Here is a 16,126-nt window from a genome sequence, read left to right as displayed (position 1 = left end):
AAGCATACAGTCGCATACAATACATATGGACACACATGGATGGTGGAATGGGTAACATGGCAAAGTGATGGATGGAATGATTGCCACATCAACGAGTCTTGGAGGGGAAAATAGGTACATCAGAGGCTATGGGGAGATGCAGGATCAAGCTGTACACGCTCTGCAGGGGAAATCCCACTTGAGGAGAAAGTGGTGGCCATTCAATTCTCAGCATATGCACACTACTGACTACGGGTATTTAAGCACCTATGTAGACAGACTGACATACATACGTTATCCAAGAAACTTACAGGTAACTATGAAGATAGAGACAGAATATATAGCCATATAAAGAGGCGTGCGCGTGAACACACACAATGTACAGATGGACTAATGTAAAGGTGTTTGGAAAGATAAATGGATGCGTCATTAGTGGTGGGATGACACCACGTAAGTGGATGAAATTAAGAAGTTGAGGGACGAGTGTAGTACCCCTACCCATGCAAACCTTGCCCCCTTCCTGGCATGAGTCATGTCTGCTTGCAAATGGAATACTTCACTGTCCATGCACTCTAAGGTAACACTGCTGTACAACTTTGCATGCATATTCCTTCCCTGGTCTGTTTGGTATATTCCTACTTATCCTGCACTGCAATCGAGTGCCTGAATCTTATTAGTATTTGACGCAATTAAGGATGCCGGATCACTCAATATACACTGGACAGCATTATACCCTATCTGGGATTATCCTTTCACAAAGCATCTTATCAGGTGTGTTAGTCAAACAAGTTCAATTGAAATAATCTAAGATCACAACTCCAAGCACACACTCATTTGATAAGTCAATACCCAAGACTACAAAACATGGTGCTTGATACACAAGGCAAGATCTGCCTAAACTAGCTATAATGTAGGCCGCATCCATCAATGTAACCAGAATTCGAGTGGTGTTGTCCATTCAATAGTTTGCCACTGGAACTGGGGTCACCTAACATTAATACATTTCATTGTAAATTGCTAGGAGGGAGTCCAATTTCAAACCCACTGATGCTATAGATTATTAAAGAATTGCAATATGTGCATTGCAAGTCTCAAAACCACTTGGAGCATACAGGGCCCTGCTCATGCAAGCGCCGGGAAACCTGGGCACCACTCAAGAAGAGGGTCTATCTCCTGATGACATTACAATTAGAAGGACTAGGTGAGAATAATGGCCGCAGAGGAAACCTTCATTACTCCTAGTCCTACTCTTCCTTGTCACAGTGCAACGCTCTGCTCAAGCTTGGCCTTCTGTCTACATGATCCTTGCTTCAGCTTCTGAAATTGGCCACCTCTTTGTAAAAAGCCCTTAATGGTTGAGTGGGTTCACCATTGCAGGAATGTATTTGCTTATTGTGTACCGAAATTTCTGTTTCAGAAGTAAGAAAGAGTTGGACTTTGAGTAACGCAGATCACAAAAATGAGTACTTTTAATCTCAATAAAGAATCTATGCATTCAATTCTTTGAAATTGTTTCAGTGGAAATATCTCACAATCAGTTTTGAGATGCACACTGTTCACCAGCCAAAAACACATGTAGTAAGGATCTTTTTGCACAAATGTGCAGAATCTCCTTTGTACAAAAGGCTGCGAATTTTTGTCGTTCAACCGGCTTCTTGAACTGAAGATCATACAATACATCTCAAACACTGGGTTTAAACTTATTTTTACAGGCAAATCAAATTACAAATCCCTTTGATACTTACAACTTTGCAAGAAACGAGAGAGAAGCTGTAACAAAAGAAACAAACTGTTGAATATTGCAACTTAAATAGTACATTGCACGTTTTACATGTAGAGTACAACAGTAGCTAATTGTTGTTCAATGCAATTTATTCAAACTAAAATAAATTGTGTGTTTCATTTCGTGTTGTTTAAGATGCCTTTGCAAATTTAATATCCCACTATTTAATCCCACTGACCCAAACTATAATAGAAGCTCGGGCAACTTATCCAGAACATTCTAGCTTTCTGGTGGCATAACAGACATTGCTGCAGTTATTGTTGTCAGTTCGGTCTCATCCCAAAGTAGATGTCTGGCCACAGCTGCCAGGCTAGCCTCCCAGGATGAGACAATTAGCAATCAACACGTGCATCCGACTCAGTGATAACAACCCTCTCCTCCTGGGGAGAGTGCATCAGTGAATATAAACACATATACTGCTATTATGGCCTCAGACTTCACATGGTTTGCTCCGGATTGTCTTAATTACTAGTTTCTCTGATACTAGGTATAAAGGCGCCAACTTCCATATTTCCCAGGGAATTGTGGGCCATTTTCAGTCACAGGGCAAGACTTTTGACACGACTGAGGTCATAGGAGGTGACATCACTTGAATGATGTCACAGGAAGTAACATAACTCTGTACGTGGCACTGTGAGGAAAGGACTGAACTGGACAAGAGGGATTGTACGCGGAGGTGTAATGTGGGCCCCCTTCCACTACATCGCCTCTACTTCACTGTCTGACATTATATCATCTCTGGCAGTGGGGAGAACCCTCAGATCCCGTCCTTTTGAAAATAATAAATAACTCAGAATATTTGTCATTAAATAACCCTTACCATTATATATTTTATATAACTTACCTTTTACCAATATAATGTCAGGTGATGTAATGTTTAGAAGAAGTAGTGTTGGTGTGCCCTTCTATCTTGAGTCTACATTAGATCCCTTTCCTTTATTTAGTCGCCCCTTTTTAGGTCTCTCCTAAGCAGCGCGCATGCGCTGCATAGGAGACCTCTTGCAATCGATTTACTTTTTAAGCCAAAAACGTGCACGCTTTGCATTGCTTTAATGCAATGCGTGCACGTTGGGCGATTCCCTTGTGGGAGCGAGCTTTGGTGACCTCTGTTTGTCATTAAATTTCAAACAGATGGTGCCCCCTGCTCGCTCCCGCAAGGGAAACACTCACTTTTGCCGCCACTTGTTCTATTCTTATTTCCATTCAGGGTAACTCAGCTCAGACATTGAAGACGCATTCACAACGGTCAAGCCAATGCTGCCATCTGCTGGCTAAAAGTGGTGTGACAGCAGCATCCTTATGCTTGCTTAGGACATGGGGAAACCGATTAGGTGGGAAAGCAATTTGCGTGGGGCCACTTGTTTATTTTGATGCCATTGCCCGGCCTACTTTTAGTGCCAATCCGACCATGGTGGCTCTGGGCAACTGCTGACTTTGTATTTCTGCCAGACTTCACTCTGAATTTCCAAGCTCCTTGCTCCTAAAGTCCAATCAACTTTCAGCACCTCGCCAACCACAGTAGACACGTATTCAAAGTAAACCTTTCCGCTGCCCATAAACCGCCTGCCCCCACAGGGCCCCCAGGCAGGTAGGCATCAGGTCAACAGTGCCTGGCCCACATCATCAAACCTGCTCAGCGCCACTAAGAAACCTTGCTGGCTCCATAAAAAGGACTTCCTCGACATAAGAGAAGGAGCACAGAGGCACATTGTTCCCGGCACATCCCTAGGTTCTAGTTTAAGCTCTAGCAGCCATGGGTTTGGCACTCATAACTGCTCGCTTTCAAAAGACCTGTTTGCGGCTCCGGGTAAATGTTGAGCTCGGTGTGGGCACCGGATGTGGAGGTCCCGAAGGGCGCGTGTACTCTGCTTGCACCGCAGACGCAGAACACTGGGTGGTGTTTCGGCTCATCTTCGAGTAAGGCAATGAAATTGGATGCTAGATTTTTATCTCTCTCTCCCATACACACATGCTTGGCACTATCGCGTTCATGCACTCTTGAGCGCTCCCACGCTCAGATTCCACCTCACTCCCAGCCTTTCCGCCTGCCTGGTGGCCATTCTGGTTTCTCAGAAATACCCGCCCAAGCATCCGGATGTGACTTCAACGAAAGTGGCAGGTAAAGTGTGGAAAAGTTAATTCTGCTGCCTGTTGCTCTGGCCTCCATATCACTGCTCCCGCACAAAGGAGCATGTATATATACTTTATGTTGTAATATTAGCACCCCTCCAGCGTATTGTTTTTGATATATTGAAATACTTAATGTTGTTATGTTGTTTATTCTTGTTAAAAGCTTCTAAATAAGTTGCTGGCAAAGGGGTTTCTGTGTGTACTCCGATGATCATCGTTCCCTCCGTGGCAGACGACTAGCACTTTTCTGTACACAATATTTGTCTCCGTTTGCGCCTGCGGTCTACCTACGTCACCAGTGCAGTGATATAGTCGCCCTTGTTACACATATTTGTCTCCGTTTGCGCCTGCGGTCTACCTACGTCACCAGTGCAGTGATATAGTCGCCCTTGTTACACCTAAATATTTCTTACTTCTTTTTGATAATATTTGGAGCGGGTGAGTTCTTTCAACACCCTTTCTTTGCACTTAACCAGGTGTCCGCATGTTGTCTTGGGAGGGGTTATATAATACCTATAACCGAGACATTCTCCATGTGATAGATAATATTTGGAGTTGGCTGAGGGATGTAGTGAAATATGGGAGCTGGCATCATGGAGGCATGTGCCAGTCAACGTAACAGATTATTTTTCATCGTGAGACAAATACAGGTTTTGCATACAACTTCTGCAGTGCTAGTCGAATTTTCAAGGGTGCTTGCGTTGACACCGGAAATGTCCATCACATCAGACTGTCACCATCAATTTTCCTTTCTCACAGGATTTTAATTCTTTCAGCATGTCCATATGGTTTCATAAAGCCCCTAATACAAGGCAAGTCCCCGTGGTGTTGTAAGACAAGATTGCTGTTAAAAATGTTTAGGCTTATTCAGCTTCTTCTCACCGCTGAAGTCATGAGGGACTGGGGAAAACAGCGTTTATACTAAGCTTAACTTGATTGGGCAGGTTTAATGCAAGCGGGTCAAAGGTACAACTGCTTAGCTAGTCTCATCAACCACTCGGGTTTCAGCTGGGACTTTAGAACGAGGGCCTGTGCCGATAACATCTGGCTGCCAGCACGTTCACGCCACTCTGTGTTCTGTGATCGAGTAGATATTAATGGCGGGGAGGCGCAGTCCGCGGAGGATTCATCCATACATTATACTTTTCTAAAGCAGAGGTCACGTTTTCTTCCCTCTGAGTACATTAATTGAGTAGCTTTATGAAGACCCGTACCAAGAATCAGGATAGTGGGGCTGAATAGTCCAAGCCAAGCCTCAGTCCATCTCTTCCTCTCCTTTCCTTTATTTGTTCTCCTGGGAAAAGGATCCAAAAAAGATAAACACTTTTGCTGGAAATGTCGTCTTTTTCTGACATTTTTCGATTCCACAGGCCTCAGGGACGGAGAGGAAAAAAATGTCAAAATACGAAAAATAAATTAATTAAATAAAGCAAGATAGAGTGGCTGCAAAGTGGCCAGGTTGGTTTTATTCACAACCACGTACATTAGCTCCACTTTACAAAGTTTGCCAGTGAAGCGCTACTTTCATGTTCGCTTTTTTAATAAGTCGTTCAGTTATACATAATATCGTCCTATATATAAATGGCACTCGCGTAGTTTGCGAAGTTTGCGCTACTTCGCTCTACGCAAACTGCACGTAGCACAGTGTGAACACGCGTAGTGCAGCGGCCATTTTTTGCTTGATCGCGGTCCTCAACTTCAAGTTGGCGACTGCAAGCAAGCAAAATTACATCCCAGCGAGACTTTTTCCTCGTTTGCGATCAGCAACATCAAGTTGCTGATCACAAGCGTGGAAAATAAACCTCCCGGCGAGATTCTCAACGCGGGGAGGTCAGGTTTCTCATTGCGAGTGGTGGCGTATGCTCGCGACCGCTCGCGATGAGAAACTACTAGTCCACGTTGAGAAAGCTGCAGCTCGAGTAAAAATCTACTCGAGCGGCAGAAAACTACAGCTCGCACTGTGCAAGATGCCGTTTGCAATGATTGCATAGTGCCGGATGCTTGTCCGCACTGTGCAATCATTGAAAACGGCATCTTGCACAGTGCTAACAGGGTACTACGCAGTTCGTGGAGTGCTATGCGTAGCTCGCGTAGTGCAAAATGCACTTCGCGTAGATGCGCGTAGCGCTACTTCGCAAACTACGCCCAGCCCTATAAATAAGGTAATAAAAATGCTTAGAACACTCTTTTATTATAACTCTGCAACATGCTACACCCAAGCCACACTGCTCTAAAACATGGCTTAGACACATTAGCAAAGCCATTAGCTCTCGCTAAACACTTATAAGGTCCCAAAGGCGAGATCTATTAGCTATGCCAATGCTTGTTCTTTCCTGTTCTTAGTTTGTTTTCCCTCATCATTCTCTTTGTCTACCCTTCTTTCTCTTCTTCTCAATTCTCCACCATCTCATTCTCTCCCTCTCGCTCTAATTTGTCTTCTCACTTCTGTCAAACCTACAGCCAGGTGTTGCTGGTATGGTTCAAGTTAAAGTTTATTTGGTTAGCGCAGTTAATTAAAACCATTGCTATAAAATATCGACATTGGGCACAGTTATCACATTAAGGAACGAAACTGGCGGGATACACTGTCAGTTTTAAAAAGTCTATACGTATAAAAACAATCTTATAGTTACCAGTGTTATTACATTATTGCTTTAGCCCAGAAATAAAAGGATTAAGACAGGAGGTGCTAAACCAGGGGGCCAAAAAAGTCTGTAATAAGTTTTTGAGATGGAGGGACAGGCAGCGCTGGGGCCGGGGAGGGTGAAAAGAGATTAACCAGGAGTCTCACAAACTTTCCAATCCTAGCGAGCGCTTGAATGTCTGTGGAGGTAAAGCACAGGGCCGTCGCCTCCCAGCATGACCTAATGCCCCATTTTAAAAATATGGGTTTTAAAAGTGATCTTCTGGGGGCATCCATAAAGGGCAACAGCACAAAAGATGCGGCCATGATTTTGTGTGGTATGTGCACAGTCTGCACGTCCCCCCCTCCTTTGAGGGGGCCCATCTGTAAGTGGCCGTAGAACACAGGCCTAGGAGGCGCACGAACATTATGTTCTTCCGTGCCACTGCGTTCAGGTTTTCCAGCAGATAGAATTGCGGTACCCCAGGCTGGTATGAGGCATTCAGGGATAGCAGAGCAGTAGGTGTATTTAAGGCCTGGAAGTCCATCCGATAGGAGATTAGTTTCACCTGCTTATTGATGACTTTTTTCCAGACTGAGTATGGAATAGTGTCTGAAGTCAGCAGTGAGTTGTCAATCTCTAGCGATTTAATGGCCTTTGTAATCTGACGGTTCCATGGATTTCCAGGGCTGGTGAAGATCTCTTTTAAGCGGAATTTTAGGGTGGTGTCTGCAGCTTTTAGTGACCTTATGAAATATTTCAAAGTGTCTGCCTCACAGTAGATGGACTGTTTTTGTAGGCCCAGCTCTAGAAGTAGTCTTGCCCTCTGAATAAATTTCGGAAGGTGAAAGGGGAGAGGGGTTGGCCTAACGGCTAAGGCGCTCGACCTCGGACCTGGGGATCTGGGTTCGAGTCTCGGTAACGACGCCAAAAAAAAAACCCCTGTGATTCTGGGCAAATCACTTAATCTCCCCGTGCCTAAAAAAATGAAAGTGTGTCCTCATGTAACGTAACTGGTGCTATGTAAAGCGCTCTGATAACTGATTCGGTTCGGTTCTAGTTCGCGCTATATAAAACTCAGAGAAAAAGAGGAAAAAAAAGAAAGATTTTTTTATAGATGGAAACTTGGGCGTGGTCAAAAATAGCAGAGCAAGCACCAGGGAAGGCCTGATGCCCGTAGTTTAAGGCAGGGAGTAGTGTAGCTTTAATAACCTTCAAAATGGGTTCTGCGGAAGGGCTGCTCAGAGACTGATTCAGTCGAGTCAGGGAGTATGTTATTGCACCTGCTCTTTTTTTCAAGGCGGCTAAGTGAGCTGTTGGTCTAGAAGTCTCGCAGAACCATACTCCCAAGTAATTGTATTTTGGTGTTGGGTTGATCTTTGCGGGCCCAATTTGCCACCTTAGACTTCTCTTGTTCTTGCAGCTTCCGAATATCATGACCTTGGTCTTTTCTTGATTAATTTTTAGTGCATTGGCGGTATTGTATGTATGGAGCTTACTTAGCGCTCGTTGGAGCCCCGATTTTGTCTGATCCATTATGACAATATCATCGGCGTATTGTAAAATGTGCAGATTTCTTTTTGCAATGCCCAGCTTTGGTGGTAGGAGGTTGCTCTTCTCCAGATATGTTCCCAGGTCAGCAGTGTAAAGATTAAACAAAAGAGGGGCGAGAACACAGCCTTGCTTCAAGCCGTCTCCGATAGCAATTTTTCTGGAGACTGTCTTTGGGCCAGTTTTAATTAGCACCCAAGTGTTCTTATGCAAGGAGATAAGTGCTCCTAGCAGGCTCTGTGGAATCCCCCATTTGGCCAGATTCCTCCATAGAATCTCGCGAGACACTTTGTCAAAGGCTGCGCTGTAGTCTATGAAGCAGCAGTATAGTGGGAGATGGTTTTTTGTGCTGCCTGTTGACTCAGAAAGGCCAAGGTTGTGATGTTATCTACGGTGGAAGCCGAGGAGCGAAACCCTGTTTGGAAGTAGGGTAGGATGTTATTTTCTGCTACCCAATCTTCTAAGAGCTTAAGAAGACACCGGGCATATGCCTTCGCCTCAAGATCTAATAGAGCAATAAGTCGATAGTTGGCTGGGAGCGTGGGGTCTCCTTTCTTAAATATGGGGCATAAGATCGAACCTAGCCATGAGTCTGATAGCTGACAGGTCGTAAACACATTGTTATAAAGTGAGGCAAGAAGTGCGGCCCACTCCTCCAGAGCACATTTGAATACCCCTGCAGGAAGACCGTTGGGCCCGGGTGCCCCATCATTTTTCATGGCCTTCAGAAATTTGGAGACTTCAGCTGCAGAGGTCAGCTCATGGATTTCTGTCCGGGTGTGATCGACGCGATCTCTTAGTTCGATCACCACGGGATCCGCCGTGTCACAGCAGTATAATTGGGTTACATGCTGGGCCCAGTCTTCTTCGCGGACTGCGTTCCCTCTATTGATATTAGACGAGCGGAGCTTGTTCATGTAGTTCCAGAACTGGGACAAGTTTTTGCCCCTTAGCAGGGCGAATATTTTTAGCCACTCGTTCTGTTCTTTTAGTCTCTTGGCAGCCCATGCTGATTTTCTGAAGGCCTTGCGCAGCAGAGCCATGTTGTTGGCAGAGTGCTCTGTGCCGTTCAATTTGTGCAGGCGCTCGGCCCTCCTTAGGGCATTCCTTTTGGTGGCTAGCTCTGGGTCATAGGTCCGGTTCGGGCGTAGCCCATGGAATTTATGTTGAGGCTTGGGACCTAATAAGAGATCTTGCAATTTAATAATGGCGTCATCCCACCGATGATGTAGGTCAGTGATAGAGTTGTGCCTGAAATTAGGAGTTTCTCCTGTAAGCCAAGCGCCCACTTTGGCAGAACCTGATGTATCCCATTTGATTCTTCTGACTGCTGTGTGGAGTTCAGCCAGCGTTGAGTGCCCCACCATTGTTATTTCGGCGGCGGCTGGCGCTAGCAGTTGCATTGTTACCGTTAAGGGGTTATGGTCACTCATGACGTGGAGGAATTTCCATCCTGGTTAGTTTATTTCCCAGTAACGGTGAAAGGAAAATGTAGTCTATTGTCGAGATGTTCCTAAAAGTTGGTGGAAAATGAGTCCCAGGATTCTGTTCCATTCTAATTTGCTTTGCTGAGCATAAGTTATGATTAATTAAAAAAGTTATCATGACTTCTTGCTCTTTGGATCTGATGGCTGGGCGGGCATTGGTGACCAGATCTTTGATGTTAAAGTCCCCTAATAACAGAACCTCTGCGGATGCAAATTCCAGTAACAGTTCTTCCAGATGTTTGATCAGTAGCTCTGTAGCAGTTACTTTTGTGGTTTTCATAGAATTATGGTAACAGTTGATTAGCAGCAAAGAAAAGGCCCTGCCTGGGGATGAGAGGCCGGTAATTAGAACAGTCTGCCCTGTCATTAAGTTCCGATGGATGGGGGTAGCCGCTATCTTACACCTATGCTTGATGAAAATAGAGAGACCCCCAGAGGGTCTTCCATGAGAGTAGGCCTGAGTAGCTGGTTGAAAAAGTTCATAATAGCCGAGGAGAGGTGTTGGGGCTAGAGACCAAGTCTCCTGTAGACAAATGATGTCACTTTTGTTCAGATATTCCACGGCTGATTTAGAGGCGATCGTTGACTTTAGCCCAGCCACATTCCAGGAGGTAATGGTTACATTATGTTCTGACCAGTTGACTTCCCCTAAGGAGGAGCACTGCCAGGCAGATGTGTTTGCGGGCTCTCTGTGAGGATGCCCGTGGGGATTGTCGGTAACATGGACAGGGCGGCTAAATTTGCAGCTCACCAGGCGATGGTTATTGTTACAAGAGATGTTTATGAAATTGTCCACTTTCGTTGCTTCTGGGAGCCAGGCGTGAGTTGCGCCCCTGGACCCCTTCAGTACGCTAATATGCTGCCTCGCGGTGGCCGCTGGAAGGAGAACGTGTGGATATTTTTGTTGTGTAGGCACCCACACTTCTATGCCCCAGTTTTCAAATGTGCTGGCTTCGCCAAAGATTGCATCCCTTGTAGATTCCCGGGACCACGTAGTTACGGTTGCCTCCGAGTCCCCTTTGCCTGGTATTGAGGAAAACATGACGGAGGTAAGGTCTAAAGAATTGACCCCAGACAGCGCTGGAACGTTATTGAGTAGCCGAATAAGATTTTTTCTGTTGAGGATGTCATGTGGGCCCTTGTGGGCGTAATGAGGGAAGAAGACAAGTTCAGCATCTTTTTCCGGACTTTGATGGTTATGACTCCTTGCTAATTCGCTTGAGGATGCAAGCACCTTCAGTTGTTGAGGTCGTGCTTCAGTTGAGTAATTGTTCCCCTCCTGATGGCCTTTCGCACCCGGGGCATATATACAATGGGGCTGAAAAGGCCTCTGTCTTTGTGTCGAAGAGTCCACACAGTCTTTGGTTGGAACTTCTGGCATGTGGCACATGGTACAGCCCTTCACTACGCCCTCTGATACAATTTGAAGTTCTCCTTTCAATACTTTTGCCAGTCCCTGGCCATTAATTTGGCTGTTCTGAACGCCTGGCGTTGCTACTGCAGGCTGTGCAGTATTGTTCTGGCTCCCAAGGCCAAGATCATGGGTAGCAATTCCTTTATTTTTGTTTATTAGAGATCCACACGTTGCCGATGTGGAGAGTAGTTCGCTGACTCCCAGAGCCGGGGATGTTCCCACGGCCGTACCCTGTATCGGTAGCCCCATGTTTTCTGTGGTATCCTTATTGCACACCTGAGTCGTGCTTGTCCCGATAGTTTTCGGTTTGGGTTTTAAGGCCAGATTAAAAATAGGAAAGTACGGAAGGACCTTAGATTTGGTGACTGGGATACTAAGAGCCGCTGGCCCATCGAGCTCCACTCTCCTTTTCGCTAGACATTGTTTCTTGGATTGTTTTTTCAATTTCTTTCTCTCCCTCCTTGACAGTGGAGGTTTCATTGGGAGATTGGAGGGCGTGTGATTCGTGTTTTTATAGGCTACATTAGTGGAATTGGGCCGCTGAATCACTGATTTCGTCGGTGTAAGGCTGCTCAGATAGGAGCGTTCTGGACCCGCTTGGAGGTTCCCTGGGCAGGTCCCCAGTGGCAAGCAAGCTGTGCTATTAGGATCTGAATTAGAAGTCGGGGGGGGGGGGGGTATCTTTTCTCCCTGTCGGAGAGCCGACCAGTGTAGCAGTGTGTATAAACTCCTCGGGGGAGATTGAAGTTTGAGGCTATTGAGGGAGTTTCACTGTCTCATTTCCCTTGATGTTGCTCTTTACACTGTCCAAAAGTGCTCCCAAGATTTCTGGGAGAGAGGAGAGTTTGTTAATTATTGGAGAGCAGGAGCAGGAATTCGAGTTGTCCTGCGGCCCTGCAGGCCTTTCAAGAGAGCTTAGCCTGGAGCCCAGGTCAGACAATGCTGAAGCCAAAGTTTGAATTAGGTCAATCTGCAGTTCCATTTTCTGAGATTGCCAAAGCATGGCTGCGGCAATTGCGTCTTGCTTTACATGAAGAGATGTCAACGAGACCAAGATAGAGTTTGTCGATCCCATGGAAGCGAACACAGGTAGCTCTTGATCATCTTGTGTGATACTAGAGGAGTTGGAATGTGAACTGAGGCCCGGTGTGTGGGCAAGGGATTCCTCAATACGGGCTTCTAGAGAGGCCAGGAATCGCTTAGATGACAGGGGGCTCTTTTTTAAAGATAGAGGGTCCTTCTGGTTGCTTTGAAGAACACCTGAACCTGGGCAAGGTTGTGGTGAGGGCTTAGGTGTCAAATCTACCATATTGTGGTTGTCAGAATATATTAGAGGAGTAGACGGCGCTCTGCTGTGGACTTGGACTTGTAACTTAGCAGCAGTATTTATTACAGAGGTGTTTGTAGTAAAGTTTGTAGAATCTGAGCCCAAGACTAGTTCCGGTAGGTTTTCCAGGTCAGTAGAAAGTGCGCTTGATTTAACGGGGAAGCTGTCCTGGGTCGTGATGGCGTCGTCCTGGGAAGGCGTACACAACTGGGGATTCTCATGTGAGACAAGAGCTTTGGGCGAGGATAAATGCAGCATTTGCAAAAGTGAGCTTTTGAAGCGAACAGGGCTGGAAGCGGAATGTTTCTCGTCACCCAGGATATCTGCATTTGTTTCCGCATCGTACTGTGATGTTGCAGAGGGGGGAGAACCTGTTTGAGGGGCGGAATTGCCAAAAAAGTAAATTATCCGGGATTGCGACAATGGGGCACCAGTTTGGGGCGTTTTGACCTGGGGAGGCGGCAACTGCTGCTGGTTGCCCCCCGGGGGGATGACACGTAGAACAGTGCCCTTTCTCCAAGGTAATTTCCTGAGCGGCTTCGAAGACTCCATGGCAATCCTGTGAATATTGAAGCTTGCTGGAGGCGCTCCCTGGTACCCTCCTGGTACCCTCCTGGAACTATGGTGGCCCAAGAGTGATGGTGATGGTGAAAGATCTACAGATGCACAATCCACCAGACGATAGGCCTGCTACAGCAACGGCCCAAGAAAAGTGCATCAGGTTGCTGACCGTGGTGTAGACAAAGATTTCAAGTTGCTGCACCGCTCAGGGCCTCCGGACTCTGGACCGTGGCCGATCCTGGCTGTCTAGGTAGATAACCGCTCTTTTGATGGTGAACTCCTTTGAACACACTCGTCCTCCGTAGGTGGCTTCACCACCGATACTCCAGGTGACGGGCAGGTAGGCAGATAGTCCAGCTGGGAGACCTCAGCCACGGGCAATGATCTGACAGACAGGCTGCTGATCGATGACTGGGCAGCTTGGAGGGTCTGGGAGGGTCCGGATGGCCAGACCTCAGCGCCGGCAGACCCAGCAACTTGAGCTCTACAGTTAGGGGGCGTTAGGAAGCAGGGGGGGGGGGCGATTCACGGATCACACCTGCATCGGGCTTCAGCCCGCGCCCGAGCTCATCAGAGCACACACCCTGCTCTTTGCCCCAAGAATCCCCCCGTAGCCCGCAATCTGCCACCCACAGCTGACAACCGGCACCGGACCTCTGCCGGAGCCAAACCGCACTGCTGCTGCTGGTGTCTCACCCGGCTGTGTTCTGCGCCGATCCGTCTGCCTCTTTCCCTTGATCTCACAGGGTTCCCGGGTTGTCACAGGCTATCACGGGTCTTTTCCTGCACGGGGTACCACTGCACTCCCCGGTCTCCTTGCAGCCCCCTTATCTCCTGAGGGGGGGGGGGGGGGTCGGGGGGGGGGGGCTCAGTGCCTGGTGTGCTGCGGAGAGGCTGCGAAGGCTCTCTGCTTGTTTGTTTGAGAATGGCGATCCGGCTCTCTGGCTGCTTTGGCGTGCTGCTCTCTGCTGCTCTCTGGCGTCCGTGTCCGTCAGAGTCAAATTGTACGCTGCTGGTATGGGCTCATTTGATTGCTGACGTTGCGTGCAACTCCAAGACTAAAACAGGAATTGCAATTATGCATGTTCAGCATTGGAGAGTGTTGTCTGGTTGCAGTGCAGCTTATGGAAGTAGCTGCTGGATAAGTCATCAAGGAAGCAAAGAGCTGGGTACTAGTCCCTGGTACCGGATGACCTGGGACATGTGGCCTACTCATATGTGAAGCAAAGATTTGAATATAAAGAAAAACAAAACAGACAGGTAGATGAATTCACTGAATGAGTAACATCCTCTTCAGTAATCATTAAACTAAAGACTCGTCTCCTAACATCTTTAAGGTAACTATTGATTTTAAATTTAAATGCAATTTCATTTTCTACCATGAACATCTGGGGTTGGTCCCATGCTATTTGACTCGTGAGTTTTAAGCACTGAACGTGTTAAACAGGAGTCGGAAGTCAGTGGTTTTGGAAGGAATCAGTTTACTCTCCTGAAGACGAAGGATAGGAAAAATAAGCTCCCGAGATAACCAATCTGAGTGTCACTAAGAGAGGGCTGCTCTGTTTTTCATCTGCGAATAGCTTGGTTTAATCATGCATTTGTCAGGGTAAAGGAAAAAGCCAAGAATATAGAGAATGTCCAAATTTATATGGCTCGGGCTGTTGCCTCTAGAATTTCTAAGCCTGTGCAAGATACATTTGTGTTAATAAAACTTATCTACCTGAGAAGTTAATGAATTATTTTGCTTGACAAATAAATTAATGTCACATATTGGAAGGAGCAGGTGCGCAACGCCCGTCCTGTGTCTCAGCCCGGCTGCTGCAGCTGTGTGCTCAAGACTATTTGCATATTTACACACCTTTATAAACTGGTTACCGATGCTTAGTTTTTTTCCTGATTCCAGTACCCCCTGGGCCCCCACTCGGCCTATTCCTTACATTTGTATTTTACATTTACTGCCGTGGTGTGAGAATGCATTTCATGAAAAGGAACATAAAGTAGGGTTGCCAAAAGAAAAATGCCAGCCATGTGTTGTTTAACCCCTTGCATGCGCACAAGTGGAATTTCCCGCACAGCGGGGGAATTCCAGCCGCGCCCAAAGGTTTAAAGAGCCTGCAAAGACCTCACTTGACACTAAATAGAGTTATAAATTAAAAAGTATGTATTCTTTTGTAATGTGACTTTTCTGTCTTTGTTCCCTTTAGTTATCAGTCATGGATCATTCAGGCAGCCCTACAACACAATTAAAAGTGCTTTCTATTTATATTCAAAGTATGCACAGATAAGTGCTGAAAATACGGCTCGATGTGATTGTTTATTTTTGTACCATCTGGGGCATCAAAATAATGAGCTGGCAACCCTAATCATAAGACTGGAAGTTTGTTGCAGGATCAGCACATTATTTATTTCCTCACCCGTGTTCCCTTATTAATGCCATAATAGCAATAGTGTAACTTCTATCTGAAACCCTGAGCCGCCGTCAATAACATACTGAGTTACTTCAAGTGTCTGGAAATGCACCTTGCATTCAGACAACTCCCTCCTTATTCTCATCTTTCAATTTCATGCTCAACCTGCACTCACAGCGATCACAATACACTTACACTGATCACCATGCACTCACACCATTCACCCACTCACTCTGCACTTACACTGATCACTCTGTACTCACAATGCACTTGCTCTGTTCACCCTGTACCTCACCCTGCACCCACACGAGCAAACTACTCACCCTGCACTCATGTGATACTTCACTCACCTGTCTCCTTCAATGCTCAATTTGCAATCTCACTCAAACAAGCCCGTCAGTAACCATGCATTCAAACGTCCCACTCTGCACTTACATCCGCAACAAAATTCATATGGTCACCTCACTCATGCTGCAGTCACTCCTCTTACCCAACTCTCAGTGTTGCATCGCTCACCGGGCACTCCTGCCGCCCACACAGTGCACACGGTTAATGTGCCTGATACAAAGAACATGTACCATGCAGATCACAGAATTGCGTGTGAGTAGTGCGTTCTGATTTCAATTTATCCAGTTTAAGATTTTGAACTTACTAAATGGTACCATTCAGAGAAGTAATTTCTCTGAATTGCACAGTAGGGCTAATTATCAGTTAAATCATTAAAATATTTAGGTTTGTGAACGATTAGTGGGAAAAAGAAAGATCGGAGTAATAGCCATCTATTTCAAATTTCTGCAAAAACAGTGCCCTTGGTTTAGAGTAGTCACTGATGAAACTGCAAGTCCAGTAATACGTAAATGGC

The 16,126-nt window shown here is 46.2% G+C and overlaps 1 protein-coding gene across 5 annotated transcripts in view; it reads right to left on the bottom strand.

Annotated features, from left to right (window-relative positions):
- The window catches only part of LOC144829498 (uncharacterized), a 458,194-nt gene that overhangs the window by 84,331 nt on the left and 357,737 nt on the right, over positions 1-16,126 (bottom strand). For all 5 annotated transcript variants that reach the window (XR_013610683.1, XM_078688691.1, XM_078688692.1 and 2 more), the window contains one exon: positions 1,725-1,749. Coding sequence is in view for 4 of the 5 variants with exons in the window: in XM_078688691.1 (XP_078544817.1) it covers positions 1,725-1,749 (25 nt within the window). In the remaining variant the exon portion in view is untranslated. The remainder of the gene's footprint in view (positions 1-1,724; positions 1,750-16,126) is intronic.

Source organism: Lissotriton helveticus, chromosome 4_1 (assembly GCF_964261635.1).
Source record: "Lissotriton helveticus chromosome 4_1, aLisHel1.1, whole genome shotgun sequence".
Taxonomy (NCBI): Eukaryota; Metazoa; Chordata; class Amphibia; order Caudata; family Salamandridae; genus Lissotriton; species Lissotriton helveticus.
The sequence above is the reverse complement of the archived record's forward strand: the minus strand, read 5'-3'. Positions and strand labels throughout refer to the sequence as shown.